This window comes from Pelodiscus sinensis, chromosome 16, assembly GCF_049634645.1.
Source record: "Pelodiscus sinensis isolate JC-2024 chromosome 16, ASM4963464v1, whole genome shotgun sequence".
Taxonomy (NCBI): Eukaryota; Metazoa; Chordata; order Testudines; family Trionychidae; genus Pelodiscus; species Pelodiscus sinensis.
The window spans coordinates 17,942,970-17,967,273 of record NC_134726.1 but is presented as its reverse complement, the minus strand read 5'-3'; the positions used below and the strand labels follow the sequence as shown (position 1 = coordinate 17,967,273).

The following is a 24,304-nucleotide window of genomic DNA, read 5'->3' as shown; positions in this document are numbered from 1 at the left end:
TTTCCTTTCTATAAACAAAGTGGGGTTTTTTGTAGTTTCACAGTTCACATTTAAATATCAAGTTTCAAAAATAAATACCTACCTCAGAGTCCTTTTCATCCACAGAACTCAAAAGCATTGCACATTTCTTGAACAACTGACTACATATGATATGATTGCACATTAAGCTGCTTTCATGTCACTTTCAAAACTGACAATTTTCTGAGGTGCTGAAAGTCTAATCTTTCACACTTAAGCCATGTTTGTTCCAACAAACTCTTACACAGTGATAATAGCACCTTTCATCTTTTATCTATTTTACCAAGTACCTCCACTCTATCCATAGATAGAATCAGCTGAGGAAAAGAAGCTAAATGACTTTGTCAAAGGTCAGACGGAGGCAATGTCAAGCTGAAATAAGAATGCAAGCACTAATTCCCCATCCTATTTACTTATTAGAAAGATAACTTAACACATACCCAAACAAAACATAATTAAACATTAAGAATGAAATGTTAGTCCCATTATAATCAATAAAAGGGGCCAGAATTTCACTTAGTGTGTAAATCCTTATAGAGAAAACATAATTAAACCAAACTAGTAAAGAAAAATTATAAATTATGTAAAAACTATTTCAATATGAAAATTGCAAAATATGGTTGTTTATTCTCTAGCCTTTTTTAGAATGTATCAAATTAATTAGAACACATCTCTGTAGAAACCTAACCACAATTAAGAAAAAAATAGAGTCTTTTTTCTTTAATATGATTACCAAAACAAGTAAACCTTCACAGTTTGGAAAGTTACTCAGAAAGTCTCTTTACAGAGTGAAAATTGCACATAGTTTTGCTCTGCTTAATTTCTGATTTTTGAAGTCAGAGGTGTCGTTGTAGATATGTTACTGGAGGGGATTCTACACTGCTCGCTGGGCTCAGAATATTTGATTCGTAAGAATTTGGAGTAATTCCAACCATGCCATCATTTTGAGGTGTTTCTCCTTTCAGAAAGTCGTCATCTTCATCTTCATTTGTACGCTACACAAAGAGAAAAAAAATGTCAAGTGAAGTCAAAGATATAAAAGTACCTTAAATAGAGTTTAAAGCCTTAGGTTTTAATTTCATCACCACAAAAAGTTATCAGAACATCTTAAGAGATTTACGGGAGTATATTATTTTGCCCAGGAAAATAAAGCCGTTCTTGTGAGGTTCTCAGTCTCTGCTTCAAAACATAGTTTATAGATTTCACTCTACAGAGAAGCACGTCTGACCATGAGATACATGTGTCTAGACAAGTGGAGAAAAGGCCAAGTAATTTGGGCCTTTCTGGTATTCATTTGCTAAATGTGCTTTATCTTCTGGCAAAAAATACTGAAACCCAGAAATGTGTTTTTAATTAAACTCTAAAATAATTCAAGTGTCACAATAATACACTCTGCCAATTAAACAGATAAAGCAAGACCAAGTCAGACAATTACCACAATACATATATACACCAGCAATACTGCTGCATTATTCATATAGCACTAACAGTGTCCTACGTACTGTATAGCATACAAAGATACAGTCCTTGCCACAAAGAGTTTTCAGGCTTAGTCATAAGTTTCTGGCTGATCGGGAAAGTCCTGAGGACTTTCTTTTTAAAAAGTTCAGGGTCTGTGGGCCTCACAGTTTTAAGGAGTTGAATGAAGAGAGGTGCCTGTTCGGCAAATAGATGGGAAGACAATTCCACATATAGATTGCAAAGTGTACATAGACAGGAGTTGCAGAAGGTTATGAATCAATTAGATAATGTGGAGATAGCTGTTCTAGGAATACTTTATATAGGCAGATGCTGAATTATCGACATGGCAGAGGGGAGCTTTAATAATTTAAATATAATGTGAGAATAGATCCAAAAACATCTCTGTAAGTGGCATCCACAAGGGTTTAATGAGTAAAAAAAACCCTAAATCTCTTATACTATGCTGATCTCTATGTGTGCTAGCATTCTAACTCACAGCCCACATGTCAGTTCCTCCTTCAATCACATCCTTGTACCTTTTTGACAATTCACAGTCATTGGCCTATAGCAGTGGTGCACAGCCCATGGGTCGCGACCCCCAAGCCCAGCCCACAGCTGCCCACATCTAAGTGCCACGCAGCCGCCGCAGTTGAAAAACAGTTGTGCACCACTGGCCTATAGTATTAGCATCAGAGTACAATTGTTAACACACCCACAAAAGGAGAGATCAAACAGTTACCTAGGAGCCATGATGATACTTCCTAAGGGTATGTCTACACTACCACTCTAGTTCGAACTAGGGTGGTTAATGTAGGCAACCGAAGTTGCAAATGAAGCCCGGGATTTGAATTTCCCGGGCTTCATTTGCATCTTGCCGGGCGCCGCCATTTTTAAATGTCCGCTAGTTCGGACTCCGTGCCCGCGGCTACACGCGGCACGGACTAGGTAGTACGGATTAGGCTTCCTATTCCGAACTACCGGTACACCTCGTGGAACCGAACTACCTAGTCCGTGCCGCGTGTAGCCGCGGGCACGGAGTCCGAACTAGCGGACATTTAAAAATGGCGGCACCCGGCAAGATGCAAATGAAGCCCGGGAAATTCAAATCCCGGGCTTCATTTGCAACTTCGGTTGCCTACATTAACCACCCTAGTTCGAACTAGGGTGGTAGTGTAGACATACCCTAAGTTAGATAAATAAGGCATTTTCTATGTACACAGAACTTCGTTAATTCATAATAATTCAGTGCTGGTTTCCTTAAAAAAAATTACTCCAAAAATTGGAGTGTTTCCGTAATATCAATTGATGCAGGATTTAAGATTTGTTTTTTTAACCACAAATAATTTTTTTTTTAAAACCCACACACAGATGACTTCTGACAGGAAGGAGTTACCTTTTTAAAGGGTTTCTTAAGCTCTTGAAGATCTTCCATACTCAGTTCTTCCCAAATCTGATAAACAGGATCAATGATCTTCTTTGATCTGAAAACATAAATTGCAGTATAGTATAAATAAGCTGAATAAAGTTGCACACAAGAAGTTATAAACCAGGAATATAATTTTTATATTGAAATTCTTACATTTCTCTAGTGCCTTGCAAAGGATCTTATACATTTTACAGATTAATTCCAATAACACTTCCCATGGTAGGTAAATTATCTCCATTTCATAGATGGTAAGATGATGCATAAAGAAACCATAAAGGTTTGCCTGAGGAGACTGCCAGTGGTAGGACCATGAACAGAACATAGATCTTTCAATTATTTATTTTAATGTATAAACAGTGCTCACACAGCCAACTATAATTTTCTTCTAGCATGTAATCCTACCCGCAGGATTTACTGAACTTCTGTCCAACACTTTTGTTCCTTTGGAGAAGGGGTAGGGAGCCTTTTTTGAGCTTTGGGAGCCACTGACTCACAGAAATATCAGTCAGGGGCCACACACAAGTGAGAAGCAAAATTAAAACAAAACAAACAAAAAGAACCCACCAAACCTTCATTGACCTGGCACTCGTGAAAAGGAGAGAAAAATCCCAAAAAAACCCTCACACATGGTCCTCAACAGAGAGAGAGGGGAAAAAACCACTCCCCTCAAGCTCTAGCCCCCTGGGGGTCATGCCAAGGCTCAGGACTTATCCCCAAGTCTGGATAAATTCTGGGGGCCCAAAACTAGTAAATTTTGTGCCCCCCCCCCAGGCTCTGGGCTGGGGCTAAAAATGAGGGTTCAGTGGGTGGGAGGGGGCTGCCAGAGACAAAGCTGGGGGTAGGGGTGTAGAGTCTGGGCAGGAGATAGCATGCAGGAATGGCCTGATGGTGGGGGTGCAGGGTCTGGAAGGGAGGGGCATGCAGGAGTGGGTTGGGGATGTGGGGTCTGCATAGGACAGGGCAGGAGATTGGGGTGCCCACCTGATGCAGCATCCCATGAGGAGGGCACAGGTGTCTTCATTCACTGCAACGAACAGAGCTGCAACGCTTCCTGCAGGCACCGCTCCCTCTGCTGCTCCCATCGGCTAGGATTCCTGATGAATGGGAGGTTGGGGAGGCAGTGCCTGCAGGGAGCCACTTCCTCTCTCCTGCCAAGTAGTGCTTGTGGGCCAAATCCGGCCTGTGACTCGCCTTGATCTGGCCCACAGCATCCCCCGCCAGTGCCAGCTCTCTGCTGCAGGAAGAGTAGGTGGGAGGGCCTCATGAGCCAGATCAAGGCAAGCCGCAGGCAAGATGTAGCCTAGTGGTTCCCAACTTGTGTTCCGCAGACCCCTGTTCGTCCGTGACAGAATTGCAGGAGGTCCATGTAAACTTTAAAAATAAGGATCGGGCCCACAGATCCTCTCTCTCCCTCTTTCTCTCTTTCTTGTTTCCTTCTCTTTTTAATCCTGCCCGGGGGCAGAGAGAGAGATTTTTCTGTACAAGTTAGGATGGTTATCTTTGTATGTTAAAGAACGCATGGACACAAATATTTATAGATAAAAGAATACAAACATTGCAGGCTATTGAACTTCAAGAACAGCTCATTTACTGAATAAAAAAAAGTCTCTGAAAACAAACCAGTTGCCCCCTCGCACATGGCACCAATCCCAGAGATAAAGAAACTACCACTAGGACCTTTTGTTTGCTAATATTATGAATGGGACTCATTAAAGAAGGGTAGATAAAAGATTACTTCAGACAAATTTTTGTTTAACAAATACAGTATGAGAGGATGGACCATTTTCCCTACCTCAGACCCAAAATCTATAGGGTGTACACTTAACTCCAGTTCTCCAGCTTCTGACATTCTCAGTCCTATTAAAACAACTTAAGCAGAACTAGAGTGTTTTGACTTACAATACAACGATATATTTTAGAAGAAAGGAACAGTCACTGTAAGTATGTGTTTTCAAATTTCTTTTATGCAAGGCAGAAATTAGTTTATTTGCATTTGAAAGCTGTACCTTTTGAGAATGTAAGGATCAAAGGGGAAAAAACTGTCAAGAGGATTAGTGCAAGTCTGTACAGAATCGCCTCCACTGCTGCTTCTGATGACTGGTAAAAATTGCCTGTTGTTTCTTTCAATAATGGTGTAGCAGAACACCAACTGGTATTTCCTTAAACAAAAACACAGATAAGTGTAAGCTTCTCTAACTTCAAGGGAAAACAAATAATTTCAGAAGATATTAAAGTGGATTGAAATGTATTACATAAATATCTAAATTCTAGCACAAATGTCCATTTTATGACTGACAGCAGGAGTTAACAATACAATCAGAATAAATGGAGCTTATAAATGAAGTCTTTCTAGCCCATCTATTTACTCTCATCAGAGTATATATACTGTAAACAGTATAGCAATCTTTACTATCTCAAAGCAATGAAACATCTCTACTTAACTACAAGATTTAATTGTATCGGTTAGCTATAAACCAGTCCTGCTCAGTATATAGGTAATATGCCAACAGTGTAGGGGATACTGTATATTATACTGTCGTCTACAGTAATTACACAAACATACACACAAAAAAAGTTAAGTCTCTGAAATACTACATTATGATTATACATCCAGATTGATATATTCCACATAAAATTTAAACTGAAAAAATAAACAAACAGATACCTGGTGATGGCAGCAAACAAGTTAACAATGGAGGGTAAGCAAATCTTCAGAGGATTTAGCTGACACATAACTATGCGTTCAAAATTTAAGTTCTGCAGGTATGCTAAACCTTCAAAATAAGGATGGTATACAAATAAATACTTAGGATTTATTCAGTGTTTTTCCATATTAAAAACATAGCAGATTTAGCTTAGTCTCACAATCCCAGGAAAGTAGTTGACAAATCACCCCAACTTTTTGTTTCCCTATCTGTAAAGTAGTGACTTTTCCTTAGCGCCTTACAGCAAGTCAGTAGCAGAGTTCATTAGAACACTCCCAACCTTATGTCACTTTCTTATTACTACCTTAGGGCAATGTCATGTTTCTCCTGGTTCAGATAATACCTGGAAATAAAGTGCAGATCATGGTACAAAGTGTGGGAATTCTCGAGTGACTTTTTAAAATTATTCTGCATTAAGATTTTTCAGAATTAATATTAAAAGATCACAGTTTTGGCTGCATCGAGCAACATATGATTTAGGGATACAGTTGGGGATGTTAACTGGTCAAGCAGCTGCATGTATAGAAGGGAAGCTCTTGCAGAACATTTAAAGAAGGTAGAGAGAAAAAATATAATAAGGATGTTCCCTGGTCAGGCCATTCCATTATATGAGACTTTACTAATATTTTAAGATAAATGCAAGAAAACTGTGGAGCACAAAAGTCTGTACAGAGCAAGTAACAGAATTCTGCAAGTAGAAAACACAAATAGCATGTGTGATATAACAGGATTCCATATTTAATATGCTGTTTCAGATGCATCAGATGCTTAATTATGACCAATCTATCAAGAAATCAATTGAAAAAGCCACCTAACTCTAACATAGAACTATTCATCAGTAAATCTTCAAGTTCTGGACCAGCCCCCCATGTAAGTTAGAATAGCAGCAGGTTGTTCTAATTTATACTCATTGCTCAGTCTTACATGATCCTTCCATCAGCCAGGATCATCAGGTTAGGACACTCCAGCCACACTCCAGGCATCAGTGACTGAGGGGGTGGAACAGACCCTCCAAATCAGCTCTGTGCCACCCGGGGAACCCTCCACCAAATTAAAGTCACTTGCACTGGTAAAACAACTCAGAGCACCCACTAGTGGGGCCATGAGTCTGGCTGAGTGACTTTATCTGCACTGATTCTTACTAGCTAACAAGCAAGTTATTTAGCTCTGTATTCCAATACAAATTAAGAATGTTAAATATCGGTTAAATATCGGACTATTTAATATGAATAATCAAGTAACCTCATGAATTTTTATCGATTAGTCGACTATTCTATAGTCCCCAGGGATGGGGCTGGCAGCCAGTGCGCTCCTGGCCCCACTGCTGAGGAGCCCCTTGCCAGGGGGAAGCTAATCTGTGAGGGGAGCCAGTTTAAAAACTAGCTCCCCTTGCAGACCAACTGCCTGTTGCCCCGTGCTTCTGTCTTTGATCCAGAGGCAGCAGCAGGTGGCATTAGCCCCTGTCTAGGGAGGGTCTGAGTTCCCAGACCCGGCGTGAGCTAGAACTGAGCAGGATTTCCTTTCCACCTAGAGCCTAATACACTTTAAATGCAGAGCTGCAGCAGCGGTAGGTACTGGACCCATCGCAAGCCAGGACTGAATCGAGCTGCTGGCCAGCCTGCTAAAAAATTTATTGGCAAGGGATGGGGGAGGGAAATGCGTGTAGTCTCTAGCATTAACCGATAAGCTTTTGCTTATCAAATAATCAGTTAATCAATTATTATTATTATTATTATTAATCAATGTCTATTACATCCCTATTACAAATACAAAGTCTTATGCATTTTGTTTAAAATACAGCAAGTTAACCTTCCCGTAATTTAGCAATCAAGATGATCATTAGAAAATTAATTATTTTTAGAGCTTGCACATGAATTCTGCTTTACACTTTGAACCCACTCACCTTTTCTTAAGTTTCCATCCAAAAGTTGCTTGTGGCGAAAAATTAAAGCATAAAACACAGCCTGGCACGTGGAGTAAAAAGGTCCATGAAGAGCAACATCACAGTAAGCTTTTGTCCCCGCATCCTGATTGTCAATGTATACGTGCAGCCAGTTAACCAACAGATCCATGCATGCTTTCACTGTACTATAATGGAGGAACAGGGTCTATGAGAACACCATTTGAACTCACGTATGAAAGATATTTTAAAATATTTAAGAAATGTAGTGTTTACTGTTTATGCAAATAAGCACAGAAATAATTTCATAAATTAGTAGATTACTGTTAGCCTTGTCCTCTGTACCAGCAGTTACTGAATTGTTTAGAACAACACTGAGAACCCCAAGCATCAGGAAGATTAAAGTATTGGGAGGAATGATGAGCCCATGAGAGGACACTTACAAACTGGCCCACCAAATAACATGTTGGGAAATCTTGTCTGAGCTGTGAGGCACAAACAACAAGAGAAATCTTCTGATTCCAATGTCAAGTTAGGTTCATCATTAAGGCCACATCTTCTTTGCCTGGAAGATTAACGCTGCAGCAGTCGATCTTCCGGAGTTCGATTTAGTGGGTCTAGTAAAGACCCACTACATTGAATGCTGAGGGTTCCCCCATCAATGTTGGTACTCCTTGAATTGCAAGGAATAAAGGAAGTTGATGGGAGTGTTTGCTCCTGTTGATCTCTTGCTGTGGAGACAGTGCCAAAATTCAAATTAAGGTACATCTAATCCAGTTACGCAATTAATGTAGCTCAGGGCACTCAACACGTGCCCGTGGGCCACATGTGGCCCGCGGCTCGTCTGTTTGTGGCCCACGGTGCAGTTTGGGTTTATGCAGCCTGCAGGTGGGAGCCAAAACAAAAAAGTAGTCTTCTATTGATATGCACTTTAGTAGTTAAATTCCTGCACTGTCATTGCTCATTAAAAGTACTGTCATATGGGTGGAAATTGGGTAAATGATGCATTTTATTAATATCAGCAGAAGTGACTTAAATGGTGCCTGTGTGTTGTGTAGTCTTGCCTTAATCTTTATATTCATGCCCGTCGGTGTGAAAAGTTATTTGCATATATTTGCATGTATATGCAACCACATTTAAGTTGCAGCCCTCGGCATGTGCTGTGAGTATCACTGTGGCCCCCGGAGCTTCCAAAGTTGAGTAGCCCTGACGAAGCTGGAGTTGCATATCTTAATTCTAATTTCTGTGTAAATATAGGTGTGGCTTTAGTCCACTGCTTTTAACAATAGCATCAGAAATCCTGAAGACAGGGTAACATTAACACACACACACACACACACACACACACACACAAAAAAGCTACTCATCTACCTATTGAGCACTCATAATACAGAGACTAATCTATGAAATGAATAGGAATATTTGCCCAGAAGCTTAGTGCAATGCCTACCACACCTGAAGATGTATATTCAAAAACGAGTTTAGGGGCTGAACATCAGCACCTGCAGTTCCAACAAAGTCAATGAGAACTACAGGTTCGCAGTACCTCTGATAGATCTGGTGTTTGGTTACCTCACTCTCACCCAGCAGATATTAATCTACATCCCATAAAAAAAATAAAAAGAAACTTGTTGGAAAACTCCCAAAAGGCAAACAATAAGGACGTTTTAGCTCAGAGTTATGGTTCTCTGGCAGAGTTGGGGGAAGGAAACTGGCACATAATCTTTCCATACTTAAATCTAATACATGCCATAAATCCTTCATTTTTGCCATACACAAAGTATAAATTATTTAAAATGATCTCGCAGCATTACTTACGCAATTGGAATAAATTTAGCCCTTGCCAAGAAGCTGCCAATGTAACTTCCAGAAGTCTGTCTGATCAATGCAGGAGTATTTGGATTCTGCAATTTTTTCCAAAGGTGTTCTAAGAATGCTTCTGCAAACCCCTGCAAAACAAGACAAATACATATTCAAATTATTAACCCTAGTGCTGATGCCATCTGTAAACATAGACTCTTAAACCAGTGCATTTATTACTGGTATAAAAAAACACAACACCTTTCAATACCAAAATGTTATTATAAAATGTATAACTACAAAAAAGAATATGAAGAGAATAAAAAATATATTCCTACAAATGTTAAAAGGGATCTCCTTTGAGAATTTGCATACTTTGTTTTTTAACATTGTGCTAGCAAAGTGTGAACTTTGTTATGTGCAGGAAATCTGCCAGCAGATTCAGCAGTGTATTGCACACGAAATATCTGAGGAGATGGAGTGGAACAGATTAAATGTAATTAAAATCCTGCTCAAAATTAGGGATGTGAAGGTTTATCTGGTTAATCAGTAAGCTTCAACCTTAATGGATTGGGGCCTGCCATGCACAGGGGCTGCTCTGGCCCGTATTGAGTGCCCCCCGCCCTACCTTTGATCAGTTAAATGTTTTTATCTGGTTAGCCAGTTAAACTGGATTTTACATCCCTACTCAAAATGAGAAGCTGAATATATTCACAATCTTGATGACATTTTTTGATACATGCAAAAGAAGCTGTATTGCACTGTATCTCAGATTCAATGATCTAGCTGGTTCTTGTAAACAGTGAATGTATTTCTTGTGTCACTTTGAATAGATTCCAGTAATTTGTGGTTTAAGACAGTATTGAATAAGCAATTTATATGGGAGAATTTGTAGTGAAGGTTGGGAAGGAGGAAAAAAAGTAAAGAGAACAGGGATAAAAAAATATGCCTTTTCAGCATGATCTGGAGTGACTGGGATATCAGTTAAACAACTTTTTTGGCTAGGGGAACAAAATAAAAACATGCAACAGATATAATAGAAGAGGTGCACTTTAAGAAGTCTATGCTTGTACTTACCAATTTAAAGCTACAGATGTAAAACATGAAATACTGTACATGACATGAAGCATGGGTTGGCAAAATGAGCTTGTCAAAGACAGTAACCAGATCCCGATATAAGTCCTTTGTATTGTTAACTTCAAGCTTCCCTACACAAAAAAGAAGGAGGGAAGGGGAGCTTCTCCAGTCATAAGGGCACTTGAATTGTTCACAAAGTTGAAGTGAATATTTTAAAAGAACACTACTAGACAAACTACATTCCAAATACTAGGGTCTATAACCCGGCATTACGATAAATGCATCCCAATATGAATTTCAGTGAAATTTTTTTAGGTTTAGATTTAAACATTCCCCAGAACTCTCATATATGCAAATACTGCAGTACAGTGCTATGCACAACAGCCAGATTATGAAACTAAGTCACAATGTAAGGATGTTAGATATCGGTTAATTGAATAGTCGATTAACCTCATGAATTCTTATCGGTTAGTCGACTAGTCTATAGTCCTTGGGAGTGAGGCTGGTAGCCAGTGCATTCCGGCCCCACTCCCGAGAAGCCCCCTGTCACTCCACGCTGCTGCCTCTGATACAGAGGCAGCAGCGTGGGGTGCCAAGCAGGAGCTGGTCTCTCAGGGGAGCTGGTTTAAAAAACAGCTCCCCTCGCAGACTAGCTGCCTGTTGCCCCATGCTGCTGCCTCTGATACAGAGGCAGCAGCACAAGGAGGCAGCAGCCCCTGACCAGGGTGGGGGCTGAGCTCCCAGACCTTTTATGAGCCGGAACTGAGCTGGGCTGCCTGCCTGACTGGCTCCCAATACACTTTTAAGTGCAAAGTGGGAGTAGGTCCTGGACCCGGCCCGAGCCAGGACTGAGTCAGGCTGCTGGCCAGCCTGCTAAAAATGTATTGGTGGCAGTGGGTGGGGAGAATGCGTGTAGTCTATAGCATTAACTTATAAGCTTTTGCTTACTGGTTAATTGACTACTTTCTTACATCCCTATCACACAGTATCCCTGTTTAAGACTAGAGAAATACAAAAAATAAATCTTATTTTTAAATATTCTTTCTTGCTCAATAATTTAGAGATTTAGCACCATAGCTTTCTTCTTTCCAATGTTCCTTTCAGATATTTGTTATAAATTTCAAGAGGAAAAAATGCAACTGTATTTCTTCTGCATTTCTCATTATTTGAACTGAGTGGTTGGTTGCAGGATATCTATAAAATAATCTATCATTCTAATGATCAAAATAATCATTAAGTAAAAGCAAGGAGGCACTGAGGATATTACAGAAATTTTATAGCACCAAGATGCCACAGAAATCCAAGGTAGGGCAGGAAAAAATAACACATAGGGCCAACTGAATAAAAACAAAAAAAAGCTCAGACAGGAAAAAGAGAAAGGGGCTCAAATCAACAGATTAAGGACCAGATTCTCTTCACTGTTCTTTCCCGTTGTGCCAGTCTGGCAGCACAAAGTTGTTGAAATGGTTCTCCACATCTAAGGAATCACCAGATTCCTCAGACAACACAGTTGGCTCCTATACTTCATCTCATTTGGCCTCCAAAATGGGGGACATGTCAGATTGGAAACAGGATGGTGGAGTACTCGGAACACTGTTGCTACAGCACTTCAACTATTCTCAGGTGGTGTATAGCAAGTTGCTACACTTTACTTTCAAGCAGTCTCATTAGTTATACTCTAAACTGAAGCTGGTATAAAAGCATTCCCAGCAGCAGTAAACCAGAACTGGGGGAGGAGCAGTTTCCTTATTGTCCAAATATAGCTATGCCAACCAGATATTTGTTAAAGCTTGAAAAAAAAATCTAGCCTATGTCAGTTTGCTAGGAGAAGAATTTTACAGCTGGAAAATCAAATTCGAAATGACCTGCATTAGCAGAACATTTACAGTTATATTTAATTACTAACAAAACAAAAGGCTCAGGCACATTACCATCTACATGGCAGATATCTTTAATATAAGAAAACAGAATGTTCATCAAAATATCCAAGCGCTCTGCTAGTGGGTGGGCCATCGTGTCAATCCTAAAAACATCTTTGTCCTCCTTTGTTTCTTCATCCTCCTCCTGTCAGATAAAACAGTTAAAGAGCTCTAATGTACTATACAAAGATGGTAACAATAAATAAATTAAAACATACCTTTTCTGTTGGAAGTCATATGGTTAGCACTACCAACATAATTTAAAATAATCACATCAACTATGTAATTAATTCTTGTGTGACTTAGTTATAAGAGTTAGAAGCAAATATATACAAATATTTCTATATTATACTAATGATGGCCTTAAGTCAATTACCTACTACTCTGTAATCGGTTCTAAATGTAGTTGTGCATATTTTTGGAGTAAGCCCCATTCCGCTTTGGGTGTAAATAAATCTCTGACACAGTGAGAATAAGTTAATAATTATCAACTTGTCCTAAAATATTTATTCTTTATGTTAAGGTGTTGATGGTACATCACATAAACTAGTAATAACTTTTTAATAGGAGTAAAATTCACATGAATTATCTGGTTTGCTTCCAGATGTTCAGTGATATTTTAACAGAAGCTAGAACTTTTCCTTCCAATTCTACAGCATAGCATTAGGGGAACTGTATCTGCTGGAGGTACCAACTTTCAGCAAGTCTAAGACAAAGCTGAGGCCCTATGTTCCTTACTGTTCTCTCATGTAGGGGTCCAACCTTAACTAGAACTGGATGGAAAATGGTATAGTAAAAGCTCTGTAATCCAGCACTCAATTAACCAGAAAACTCAATCAGCATTTCTAATATCTCCCAATACACATTCAGTTTAGTAACCAGGACTTGTCTACTGCCCAGCAGGTTATGAAATGGCACATTTTGCATTTTAGTTTTATACAAAAGATTCAGAAGGCAAGTGAGATGAAATCAGCAATTTATTCAAAAAGCATCTTCCAGGGTATGTCATAGGGTCATTATAGATTCAGCCCAATCTCCTACACCTTCTACATCTACAATGATAATTGATGTTGATAATGATTACTTTACGGCACTACAAGATCCTAAGAGATTTCTGAATCAAAGAAAACACAAACTATAATTAACATAATTTAATTTAAGTCTACTTTTAGTGATCTGTGCGTACAATACGCACTGCCCATAGTGATCTGACGTGTCATAAGATAATGTACTGTACAGAAAACTCTTATCTGTAAACACCTAAGTGTTTCAAGAAACCATCCACCCTGCAGTACAGTACTATTACTGGATTGGTGAGTATCTATCAGCGCCATCCCAAGGGAAGTGCAGGACCTCAAATCTGCACCAGGCCCAGCCCCCACTTCACTCCTTCCCCTAAGCCCTGCCCCTGCTCCATCCCTTCCTCTTACCTCAAGCCTCTACCCCTGTTCCACCCCCTTCACCTCTTCCCCTAAGCCTTGCCCCACTCCACCCCTTCACTCCCCTGGTTCCATCCCCATCCTTTCCCCCAAGCCCCTGTTCTGCCCCAAAGCATGGAGCCAGAGGGGGTTGCTCTATATCATCCAATGGAATGGTATCTGTATACTATTTTATACTTGATTCATTTGATCATATTCTAATTCTTTGAAAATTCATATTCCATTGATAAAGTGTGAATCTCAGTTAACCAGACTATTTAGTTAACGGGCACCTCTACTTGCCCCCAACATGCCAGATAAAAGAGTTTTTACTATAATTCCATTTTGCAAAGGATTCTGAAATGTGTTTTTGTTCCAATTTAGAATGAAAAGAAACATTTTCAAATTTTTCCATGAAAGAACTGCTAGAAGTCTTGACAAGCAACCAGGTGGACAGTTTGGAAGCTCTTACTCCAGGACAGCCTGCTTGGGAGATTGCTCTGTAGTCAAGGACCCTGGAAATCCCAGTACCATGACAGCTGGTTTGGTAGACTGTTGTGGAGCTAGGGAACTGAACACTTTAAGATCTCAGGATGCCAAGATCAGAGTTCTGTCAGTCATCTAGGGGGCTGCCAATGTGTCAGGAGCCTGGGCTGTTTAACAAAGACAAACAAGCTGTCTGGTTTTCAGTGGGATTTTGTCAAAAAAATCAACATGGTCCTTGTAGATGATAAAGTTGCAAATTCTGACAAAATGTTTCATGTAATTGTTTCCAATCAGCTGTATTGTTAACCCATGTGCTAGGATCCTGGCCAAATTCCATTTGAGTCATTACTTTCCATTTACTAAAATATTGCAAGGCTAAAATCCCCAAATTGACTGAAGTTTTGGACATTTCTTAGCAGTTCATTTACAACCTAGTTATAACGAAGCAAGTTTGTACCTCATTGCCACTTTACAAACAAAATTAATGACTCTTATGTGTCTTTTAATTTTTTTAAATATAAAAACATTCATTTTTATAATTATTAGATGGCCAACCATGTCAAAGAGTCCTTCCTCTGTGGTTTTTTCTTTGCTGTCAGAATTATTAGCAGTTTCTTCAGCATCCTCAATATCTTGTCGGGGGGCACTTACCTGTAGTTAGAATTAAGAGAAAAAAAATCAGTTTTTTTAAAATGAAACCTTTGGTGCAAGAAAATGTAACCACACTGTTTTCTTTAAGTCAGATATCTATGTCATCATTAATAGAGTTTAGGAATGTATGCTTTAAAAAACCCGACTATATTAACACACAGTATAAACTTTTTAAAACTTCCAGGAACTATATTTTCCTAATTTTCAAAGGGTTGGGGTAGCAAAAAGACTTCAGGCATGATCTGGTGGCTACATACATAAAACTGACTCACTAACTCAATTTCCTGGTTGCAGAAAAGGAGATCTAGTATCAGGACATGTGGTCAACAATTATTACTGTACAAATTCTAAAGGTTCTATTTTTGAATGGTCTCTGAATCCCTGACCAAACAGGAGTTGGGAATATTTACAGGGGAAAGTAGGATAATCCACAGATCACTAACAACCTGACAGACTGATTTATATTGAGGTGCTGTAAAATGGAGACCTGTGAATTCTTACATCAAAATACTTTAATGCACAAAAACCTTCTACATTACAGATCATCCATCTGTGTTCAATACTTGAAAAGTAGAAGTATATAAAGATGGGTCCTTGATCCCAGATTCTAATCTCCAGGATGTGGATGCAACACTATATAATTCAATTAGTCTCTAGTGATGTGTGCCACTCTCTCAATCCTGTAATCCATATCTTATTTTGGCATGTTCAAGACTATGCTATAGAATTTCCATGCAAGGGATAATGTTGTATACCATATATGCTGCCACATCTGAGAACAACTGTACACTTTTAGGGCAGAGCTTCAGGTCTTCGGTTTCAATTTATCAGCTTGTGTAGTTTAAGATCGTGAACCCTATCTGAGTGTAATTTCTGTTGAGTTCTAATATTAAAAGAATCATGTCACTGCTAGCACTTGAGACAGCAAGTTTTTAGAAGTTATTTAGTTCTATACTTACATCTAACTTTAATAGCTTTTCAACAATAAGTTCCAAAATTTCAAGCTTCAATGTTGGAAGATACACGGTAATTCGCAACAGGTTATGAACATAACATTCCTGTAACACAACATTATCATGAATATGAATTTTTCTCTTGAATTTTAAATGACAGTCATTTCTTTCAAAGATTCTAGAAGTATAGCTACAAAAATGCAGAACCACAAAATACCACTTATCAAAAGATTTGAAACAGATGTGTATGTTGAACAACTTACAGTTCTGTCCTAACTTCTAAAGAGTTGCTAAAACAAGCTAATACATAATTCAAACAATGTTCTTAAACAAGAAGATGAAGGCATCAGTAAATTGCCAATTTTTTCATAACTATTTTTCCAAGTGTATCTCAACAGCACATGTTCAAAAGTGAAATCTGCTTAAAGTGAACTGAAATAATGAAATTGTGTCACTGCAATTCCTACATTATGAACAAACTGAAAAAATAGTAAATCTATGAGAGTGAAGTGTTGTGAAGTGTAAAAATATAATTAGGAAAGCCCAAAAGGAATCTGAAGAACAGCTACCAAAAACTCAAAAAGTAATAGCAATATTTTTAAGTACATCAAAAGCAGGAATGCTGCTAAAAAACAAGTGGGGCCACTAGATAATCGAGATGCTAAAGAAGCACTCAAGGACCATAATGTCATTACAGAGAAATTAAATGAATTATTTGCAGCAGTTTTCAAGGGTGAGGATAGGGGGGAGATTCTCAAAGCTAAGCTGTTCTTTTTAGGTGACAAATCTGAGGAATTGTCCCAGATTGAGATGTCATTAGAGGAGCATTTGGAACAAACTGATAAACTAAATAGCAATAAGTCACCAAGACCAGATGGCATTCACCCAAAAGTTCTGAAAGAACACAAATATGAAATTGCAGAACTAACAACTGTGGTTTGTAACCTATCCTTTATATCACCTTCTGTACCAAATGACTAGAGGAGAGTTAACATGATGCCAGTTTTCAAAAAAAGGGCTCTAGAGGTGATCCTGGAAATTACAGACTAGTAAATCTAACTTCAGTACCAGACAAATAGGTTGAAACTATAGAAAGAACAGAATTGTCAGACACACAGATGAACGTAATTTATGGGGGAGAAGTCATGCCTCATCAATCTACTAGAATTCTTTAAGGGGGTAAATAAGAATGTGGACAAGAGGGATCCAGTGGATATATTTGTACTTAGATTTCCATAAAGCCTTTGACAACGTCCCTCACCAAAGGGTTTTAAGCAAAATAAACTGTCATGGGATAAGAGGAGAGCTCCTCTCATTGATTGATAAGTGGTTAAAAGACAGAAAACAAACAGTAGGAATAAATGGTCAGTTTTCAGAATGGAGAGAGGTGATGTCCCAGAGCAGTCTGTACTGGGATCAATCCTATTCAACATATTCATAAATTAACTGGAGAAAGGGGTAAACAGATGGCAAAATTTAAAGATGATACAAAACTGCTCAAAATAATTAAGTCCAAAGCAGACTATGAAGACCTTCAAAAGGATATCACAAAACCAGTGAGTGGGCAACAAAATGGCAAATGAATTTTAATGTTGATAAATAAAAAGTAATGCAGGGTGGTATTATGTTTTCCAACTATACACATAAAATGATGGGAATTAAATTAGCTGTTACCACTCAAGAGGGAGAGATTGGAATAATTGTGGATAGTTCTCTGGAAACATCCACTTAATGTGCAGCAGCAGTTAAAAAAGGCAAGCAATGTTAGGAATAGTTAAAGGGACAGAGAGTAAGACAGACAATATCTTATTTCTTCTGTAAAAATTCATGGTATACCCACAACTAAAAATATTGCATTGAGATGTGGTCACCTCATCTAAAAAAATAAAAATAAAAAAATAAAAAAAAATCTTGGCACTGAAAAAAGTTCAGAAAAGGGCAACAAAAATATTAGGGGTATAGAATGGCTGCCATATAAGGAGACATCAATAAGTCTGGAACTTTTCAGCTTTGAAAAGAGACAACTAAGGGGGGAATATGACAGAAGTCTATAAAATTATGACTGGTGTAGAAAAAGTGAATTTAAAAAAAAAGTTATTTACTCCTTCCCTTGACACAAGAACTAAGGGTCACCACATGAAATAACAGGTAATAGGTTTAAAACGAACAAAAGGAAATACTTCTTCACACAATGCCCACAACCTGTAGAACTCCTTGCCAGAGGATGTTGTAAAGTCCAAGACTATAGCAGGGTTCAAAAAAGATCTAGATAAATTCATGGGTGATAGGTCCATCAATGGCTATTAGCCAGAATAGGCAGGAACGGTGAACCTAGCCTCTGTTTGTCAGAAGCAGGATTGGGTAGCAAGGAATGGATCACTTGATGATTACCTGTTCTGTTTATTTCCTCTGGGGCACCATGTATTGGCCACTGTTGGAGGACCAGATACTGGGCTAGATGGACCTTTGGTCCAATACGGTATGGTCGTTCTTTTGAAATAGATGAGTTCAGAGTGTCCTGCTGTTTTTAACCCCCACTTGGTAAGAGTCAAATAAATGTATTTTGCACACAAAACTACATTAAAAGAAAATTTTTAAGATTGCAAAGTCAAGCACCAAAAAGTTATGAAACACTAGAACACTATTATCCATATGCTTTATGATTCAACCTTTACTTACATGACCACATCCATTTTTCCCAACAATTCCAGCCTCATTCAGTGCACATAATGTTCATTTAATAAACAGCTATTCAATACAGGTTGAACCTCTCAAGCACTCTCAGGACCTGACTTGTGCCAAACCAGAGAATTTGCCAAACCACAGGAGGTCAATATTTTCTAGCAGCATTATATTGAGAGGCAGGGTTGGTGGCTGTAAACAAACTTTATGGGACTGCAGAAAAATTGGCCACACCCATGATAAGTGGACATCTGGCCAACTAAAATCTCTGCCTGCCAGAGTCTCATGCTGCTCAAAATGGCTGGCTGCTCCCTTTGGCATTCTATGCTGGGTTGGGGGAGGGAGGGAGAGGATAAAGCTTGGAGCACTGTCCCCAGCAAAATCTCTCAGGGTATGTCTACACTACCCCCCTAGTTCGAACTAGGGGGGTAATGTATGCATACCGAGCTTGCTAATGAAGCCCGGGATTTGAATTTCCTGGGCTTCATTATAGCATAAAGCCGGCGCCGCCATTTTTAGAAGCCGGCTGGTGCGAACCCTGTGCCGCGTGTAGCCGCGCGGCATGGGGTTCGCACCAGCCAGCTTTTAAAAATGGCGGCACCGGCTTTATGCTAATGAAGCCCGGGAAATTCAAATCCCGGGCTTCATTAGCAAGTTCGGTATGCATACATTACCCCCCTAGTTCGAACTAGGGGGGGTAGTGTAGACATACCCTCAGCTCTTACTGATTGGAAACTGGCCAACGGGAGCCGAGATTTTTGCTCAGGGGCAAGGGCAACACACCAAGCCTCCTCTTCCCCCCCCCCCCCCCCCCACTGCCTGAAGCAGAGAGCCTCAGGAACAGTGGCATGGGGCTGCTTCAGCTCACGGGCCAGGTCTCGCCTGCCCGTGGCATAGCTCCTAATAACTACAGTTGTTACTGTGAATGCTCAGCACTTCTGAAATTCAAACACAAAGGTATCATGTTGGGTACCCAAAAAATGAAGAATGCACAATTAGTGACTATCTGAAAAGTTTGGTTTAACTGACTTGCCTAGTATCACACTGGAACTCTGTGACAGAAGGAGAGAATCCAATTATCTAGGCTAGCATTCAACTGCCTTCATCATGAGACTGTTCTCTACCTTCTTGGAATCCCCTGCTTCATTGACTACATAGTTTCCAACTTCTGGGAAAAAAAAGCTGGAGTTCTACAGACAACAGTCTCTTTCACTACAGAACCCTGATTCATACTGTGCAACGACTAAGGCAATAATCCGGGGGAAAAAAGATTAAAGAATGTACCATAAAGCAGATGCATAAAGGACTGAAATTAAGTTTGCACAAACAATTTTAATACTGGTTTATACTAACTATTGAGTGCTTGACTTTGTAACCTTTAACATAGTTCTTGTGTGTAACTTCCCAAGCTTTTAAAAAAAGCAAACTGAAAAAAACAACCACCCAAATTCCATCATGTGGCATCACACAGACACCATGCGGGAGGTCAACAGCACACCTCTGCCACTTGAGCGAACAATAAATGGTAACAGTTGGCAGACTATCATAGTCTATGTGGACCAATGCTAGAGGGGGCCGTGACACTCTTCCAGTGGGTTTCGCAGATATTTGCTAACAGCAGAAGAATAAACTTGAAAAAACAACAAATAGTCTGGTAGCACTTTAAAGGCTAATAAAACATGTAGATGGTATCATGAGCTTTCGTGGGCATAGCCCACTTCTTCAAATGACCAGAGTTTTTCTGAGTACAGGGGAAGAAGGCAAGGTCGTGGAGCACCCATGGGGGCACACATCTCAAAGAACAGTCATTACTGAACAGGGTATCTTCCTTCTCTTCTTCAGGTGATGTCCCTGTTGGTAACTACAAAGCAGTACTCAACGTGGATGGTGGGAATCAGAGTCACTGGTTGGTGGCTGAAGACAGCACCACTGTAGCCACTGCCGTATCAGTTGCCAGTTGAGTCATTATAGAGGAATGCCTGGAAAGGTGTGGTCCGATGACCACGTGGCTGCTCAGTAAATATCCTTAAGAGCCACGTTGCTTAGGAAAGTCATGGAGATTGCAGTAGCACGGATGGAATGTGTCCTTGGTGGCACTATAAATGGTTTGTTGTGGAGGGAATGGCACTTCAGTATACATGATGATATCCATTTGGAGATACGTTGAATGGAAATTGGTGTGCCCTTCGAATGTGCTGCGATGGATATGAAGAGGCATGAGGACTTCTGGAATGACTGCATCCTGTCTATAGAAAAAGCCCGCATTCTGCGAATGTCCAGGGTATGGAGCATAGTGTCCCTGGGGGATGCATGAGGTTTAGGAAAAAATGCTGGTAATTCTATGGGCTCATTGACATGGAATTCCGTGCTGACCTTGGGTAGAAATGTTGGGGGCAGTCACAAGGTCACTTTGTCCTTGATGAAAATTGTATATGGTGGTCTAACCATCAGGGGTCCTATCTCACTAAACTCTCCTTGCTGAGGTAATAGCTGTCAAGAATAGCACCTTCATTAGAAGGAACGTGAGTGGACAAGTCGCCATATTCTCAACAGGAGGTCTCATGTGACAGTCTAGAAAGAAGTTTAAGTCCGAAGTTTAAGTCTGATACAGGCATTGGCTTGTGGTATGTCTCACATTTCTTAAAGCCTGGCAAGCTCGGCATTATGGAGTCTGTGTAAGGCTCGAGCGTTGTTAAAGTCTCAATTGCTGAGATTGTCACTCTCCACTTCCTTTTATCTTCTTTTGCCCCCTCCCCTTTATTTTAGTTTATTTTTTTAAACAAGGGGAGGGATGCCAGCACTGCTAGCAACTACATTCAGAACTGATAGTTCTTGTATTTAAAAAAAAAAAAAAAAAAAAAAAATCTAAAAGACAAACAGTTACAAGAAAACGCCTGAAGGAAAAGGTAAATATAACTTATAAAACTTAAATATAAATATATCTCTGTGAGGAGAATGAAAGTCTGAGGAGAAAAAAGAGCTCTGTCCATAACCGAGTGCGGTAAGTGAGGAACTGAATGAGGAGGGGAGAGGGTCAGGCCGCGCGCGAGAGGCACCAAAGCGGGAGCAGCGGGAGGCACTCTTCATGCATGTCCAGCAGGTCCAACTGGGGCTGGGACACACCTGTCCTCTCTCTTGACCATGGCAGATCCTGCTGTGGCTTGGGCCAGGACAGAAGTTGCAGGTCCAGGGAGGAGAGGCATCACTACTTGCCGCAGGTGTGCAGCTACACAACTTAAAGGGATTTTAGGATGGCAAGCGGCAGAACACTGATAAAAAGTTAGCTCCCAACCCCCAACTCCTCAGGTCAAGGCCTTGCTCCAAAGAATAGGGATGATAGAGGTTTTCAAAGAACCAGGAGGTTTTAACATGGACAAAAACTTATTTTCCCCACACCTCATTCTCAGAAATAACTCAACTGTTTTGGCTGAAATTTTCAAGAATTACAAAAAGAGAGACAGAGACACAAAGATTACTCCGAGGCAGGCACCCAGAAAGAAAATTTCAGGCCAAATGGTTAAAGTTTTAAGCAACTGAAAACAAGATCTTGTAAAGTATTGGGATACTACTGGATTCTCCTCTCAGTGTCAATAAAGCATCTACAGAAAAAGTATTGCTTTTGTTGAAATTACTTAATGGTATTAAAATAACATTATTTGCTACAGTGAGCAGTAAAGCACATATATTAGACTATGCAATGTATCAACATGCCGAACTATAGTATTTTCTACTACTTACACATTTTAAAGATATACATAGTTTGACTGTTCTTACCAGCGTTCTTTCTGATTTATTAATGAAAGGAAAGTTTCCCACAAGTATCGGCATGAGAAACTGTGGTGTTCTGTAATAAGGAAAATACAGAAATCTTTTAAACAAAACAGAAGAAACAGTAAGTGCACGAATTGACTCTTTTTACGAGTGAAGTTTGGAACAAGCCTTTTTAAGAGAATGTTATTTTCACAACTGTAGAATAACAAATTGTACAAGCTGTTTGCATAGGACATTAATGTATTCTATAACCTTCCACAAAAAAAGTGTTATTTTTGTATAAAATCAAAAGTTCCCCGCATTATCTTGAGGGCAAGAGTGGAAAAAAAAGTTAGAGAGCAGACTCTTCCATTGCTTAATTCCACAGAAGCTCCTCCAGTATTAACGTTAAGCTGTCAGAATCTGTTATTTGAAGGGAGATGTTGGAGAGCAACTGCTCTGTGCAGCCTGGCCTCCCTGTTTATCCAGGAGACTTCCATGTGGAAACCCAACTGAGATAAGCAGGGAGGCCAGGCTGCACAGAGCAGTTGCTCTCCAACATCTCCCTTTTGAATGAGCCCCGCTTCCAAGTGGTGATGGCTCAAGGACCAAAGTTTCACAAACTACCATTACACACAACTGCAACCTTCTACAGGCAGTCCCCGGGTTACGTACAAGATAGGGACTGTAGGTTTGTTCTTAAGTTGAATCTGTATGTAAGTCGGAACTGGCGTCCAGATTCAGCCGCTGCTGAAACTGATCAGTTTCAACAGCGGCTGAATCTGGACACCAGTTCCGACTTACATACAGATTCAACTTAAGAACCCCAGGCGTCCCCAAGTCAGCCGCTGCTGAAACTGATCAGCAGTGGCTGAATCAGGACTCCTGGGGCAGAGCAGCTGGGGTGCTTCCAGATTGGTCCAGTAGCGCCAAGGAGCGGTGCTGTGGGACCAACCGGCAGCGCCCCACCTGCTCTACCACAGGCCCCGGGCTTTGCTCCACGTCTCCCTGGTCTGCTGGGGGGGGGGGGGGGGGGGGGGGACACTAGCTGCGTCCCACCCCCTCCTCCCCCCCAGCAGACCAGGGAGCCGCGGAGCAAAGCGGCGGAGGACCCGGGCCGGACCGCAGCGCTTCCAGATCAGCGCCACGGTCCGGCCCGGGTCCTCCGCGGCTTTGCTCAGCATCTCCCTGGTCTGCAAACCAGGGAGACGCTGAGCAAAGCGGCGGAGGACCCGGGCCGGACCCGCGGCGCTTCCAGATCAGCTGGAAGCGCCGCGGGTCCGGCCCCGGGTCCTCCGCGGCTTTGCTCAGCGTCTCCCTGGTCTTCCCCCACCATGTCCAGGGTGCTCTATGCCCCATATTCTCTCCTCTATCACATTCTAGGAGAACTGTGTGCACTCCCCAATCTATTCTCATGGCAGGATTTCTGTTCTCCCCACTAGTCTTTCCAGGACCCTGCTTTCCCCCTTCCCTTTTCCACTCCCCCCCCAGCAGTCCCTGCTTCCACACCTGCCCACCCATACAGTTCCCATGTTAGGCCCTTACTTCCCTCATCACCATCACTTGCCAACCCCCAATTTCTTGTTCTACTCTCCACCCACCTCCCTAAGCCTGTTTTTCCCCAATCGTCAAGTCCAATTCCCAACCAATGCTCCCCTTAGGGTCTCTGTTTCCCCCATTACCATCCTCTAACTCCTCACACTTCTTGATTCCCCAAGAACTTCTACACCCTCATCTAGTGCATGCTGCTTTTCTTCCCCACACTTGCACGTTTGCCCTTTCCATCTCTGGGTTCTCATTTCTCGCATCGCTCCACCACTCTCTTCCTACAACCCCTCCCTGAAAGGCTCTTATTTCTATTAAGAATCTAGACTACAGACAGACAATCACCGTATGCGGACAGTCAAGATGCTGCCTCTCATATGTTTAGGCATCAGAGAGATTCCTATGCCTGCAGCACCAGGAAGTTTTGGAGCCATGATATTCCTCTGAGTCAGGCTTTTCTAGTGTTGTGATTTGCATCAACCACAATAAGGTTTGTGGCTACTGATGCCTAGA

The 24,304-nt window shown here is 40.6% G+C and overlaps 1 protein-coding gene across 1 annotated transcript in view; it reads right to left on the bottom strand.

Moving 5' to 3' along the window:
• Positions 1-621: 621 nt before the first annotated feature.
• The window catches only part of RRN3 (RNA polymerase I transcription factor RRN3), a 32,834-nt gene continuing 9,151 nt past the window's right edge, over positions 622-24,304 (bottom strand). Inside the window, exons 8-18 of the mRNA XM_075899359.1 lie at positions 22,271-22,340; positions 15,821-15,919; positions 14,766-14,861; positions 12,319-12,451; positions 10,388-10,518; positions 9,329-9,459; positions 7,514-7,698; positions 5,571-5,679; positions 4,912-5,064; positions 2,873-2,960; positions 622-1,013 (exon numbers count right to left, since the gene is read on the bottom strand). Coding sequence (XP_075755474.1) covers positions 855-1,013; positions 2,873-2,960; positions 4,912-5,064; positions 5,571-5,679; positions 7,514-7,698; positions 9,329-9,459; positions 10,388-10,518; positions 12,319-12,451; positions 14,766-14,861; positions 15,821-15,919; positions 22,271-22,340 — 1,354 coding nt within the window. The 3' untranslated portion in view covers positions 622-854. The remainder of the gene's footprint in view (positions 1,014-2,872; positions 2,961-4,911; positions 5,065-5,570; positions 5,680-7,513; positions 7,699-9,328; positions 9,460-10,387; positions 10,519-12,318; positions 12,452-14,765; positions 14,862-15,820; positions 15,920-22,270; positions 22,341-24,304) is intronic.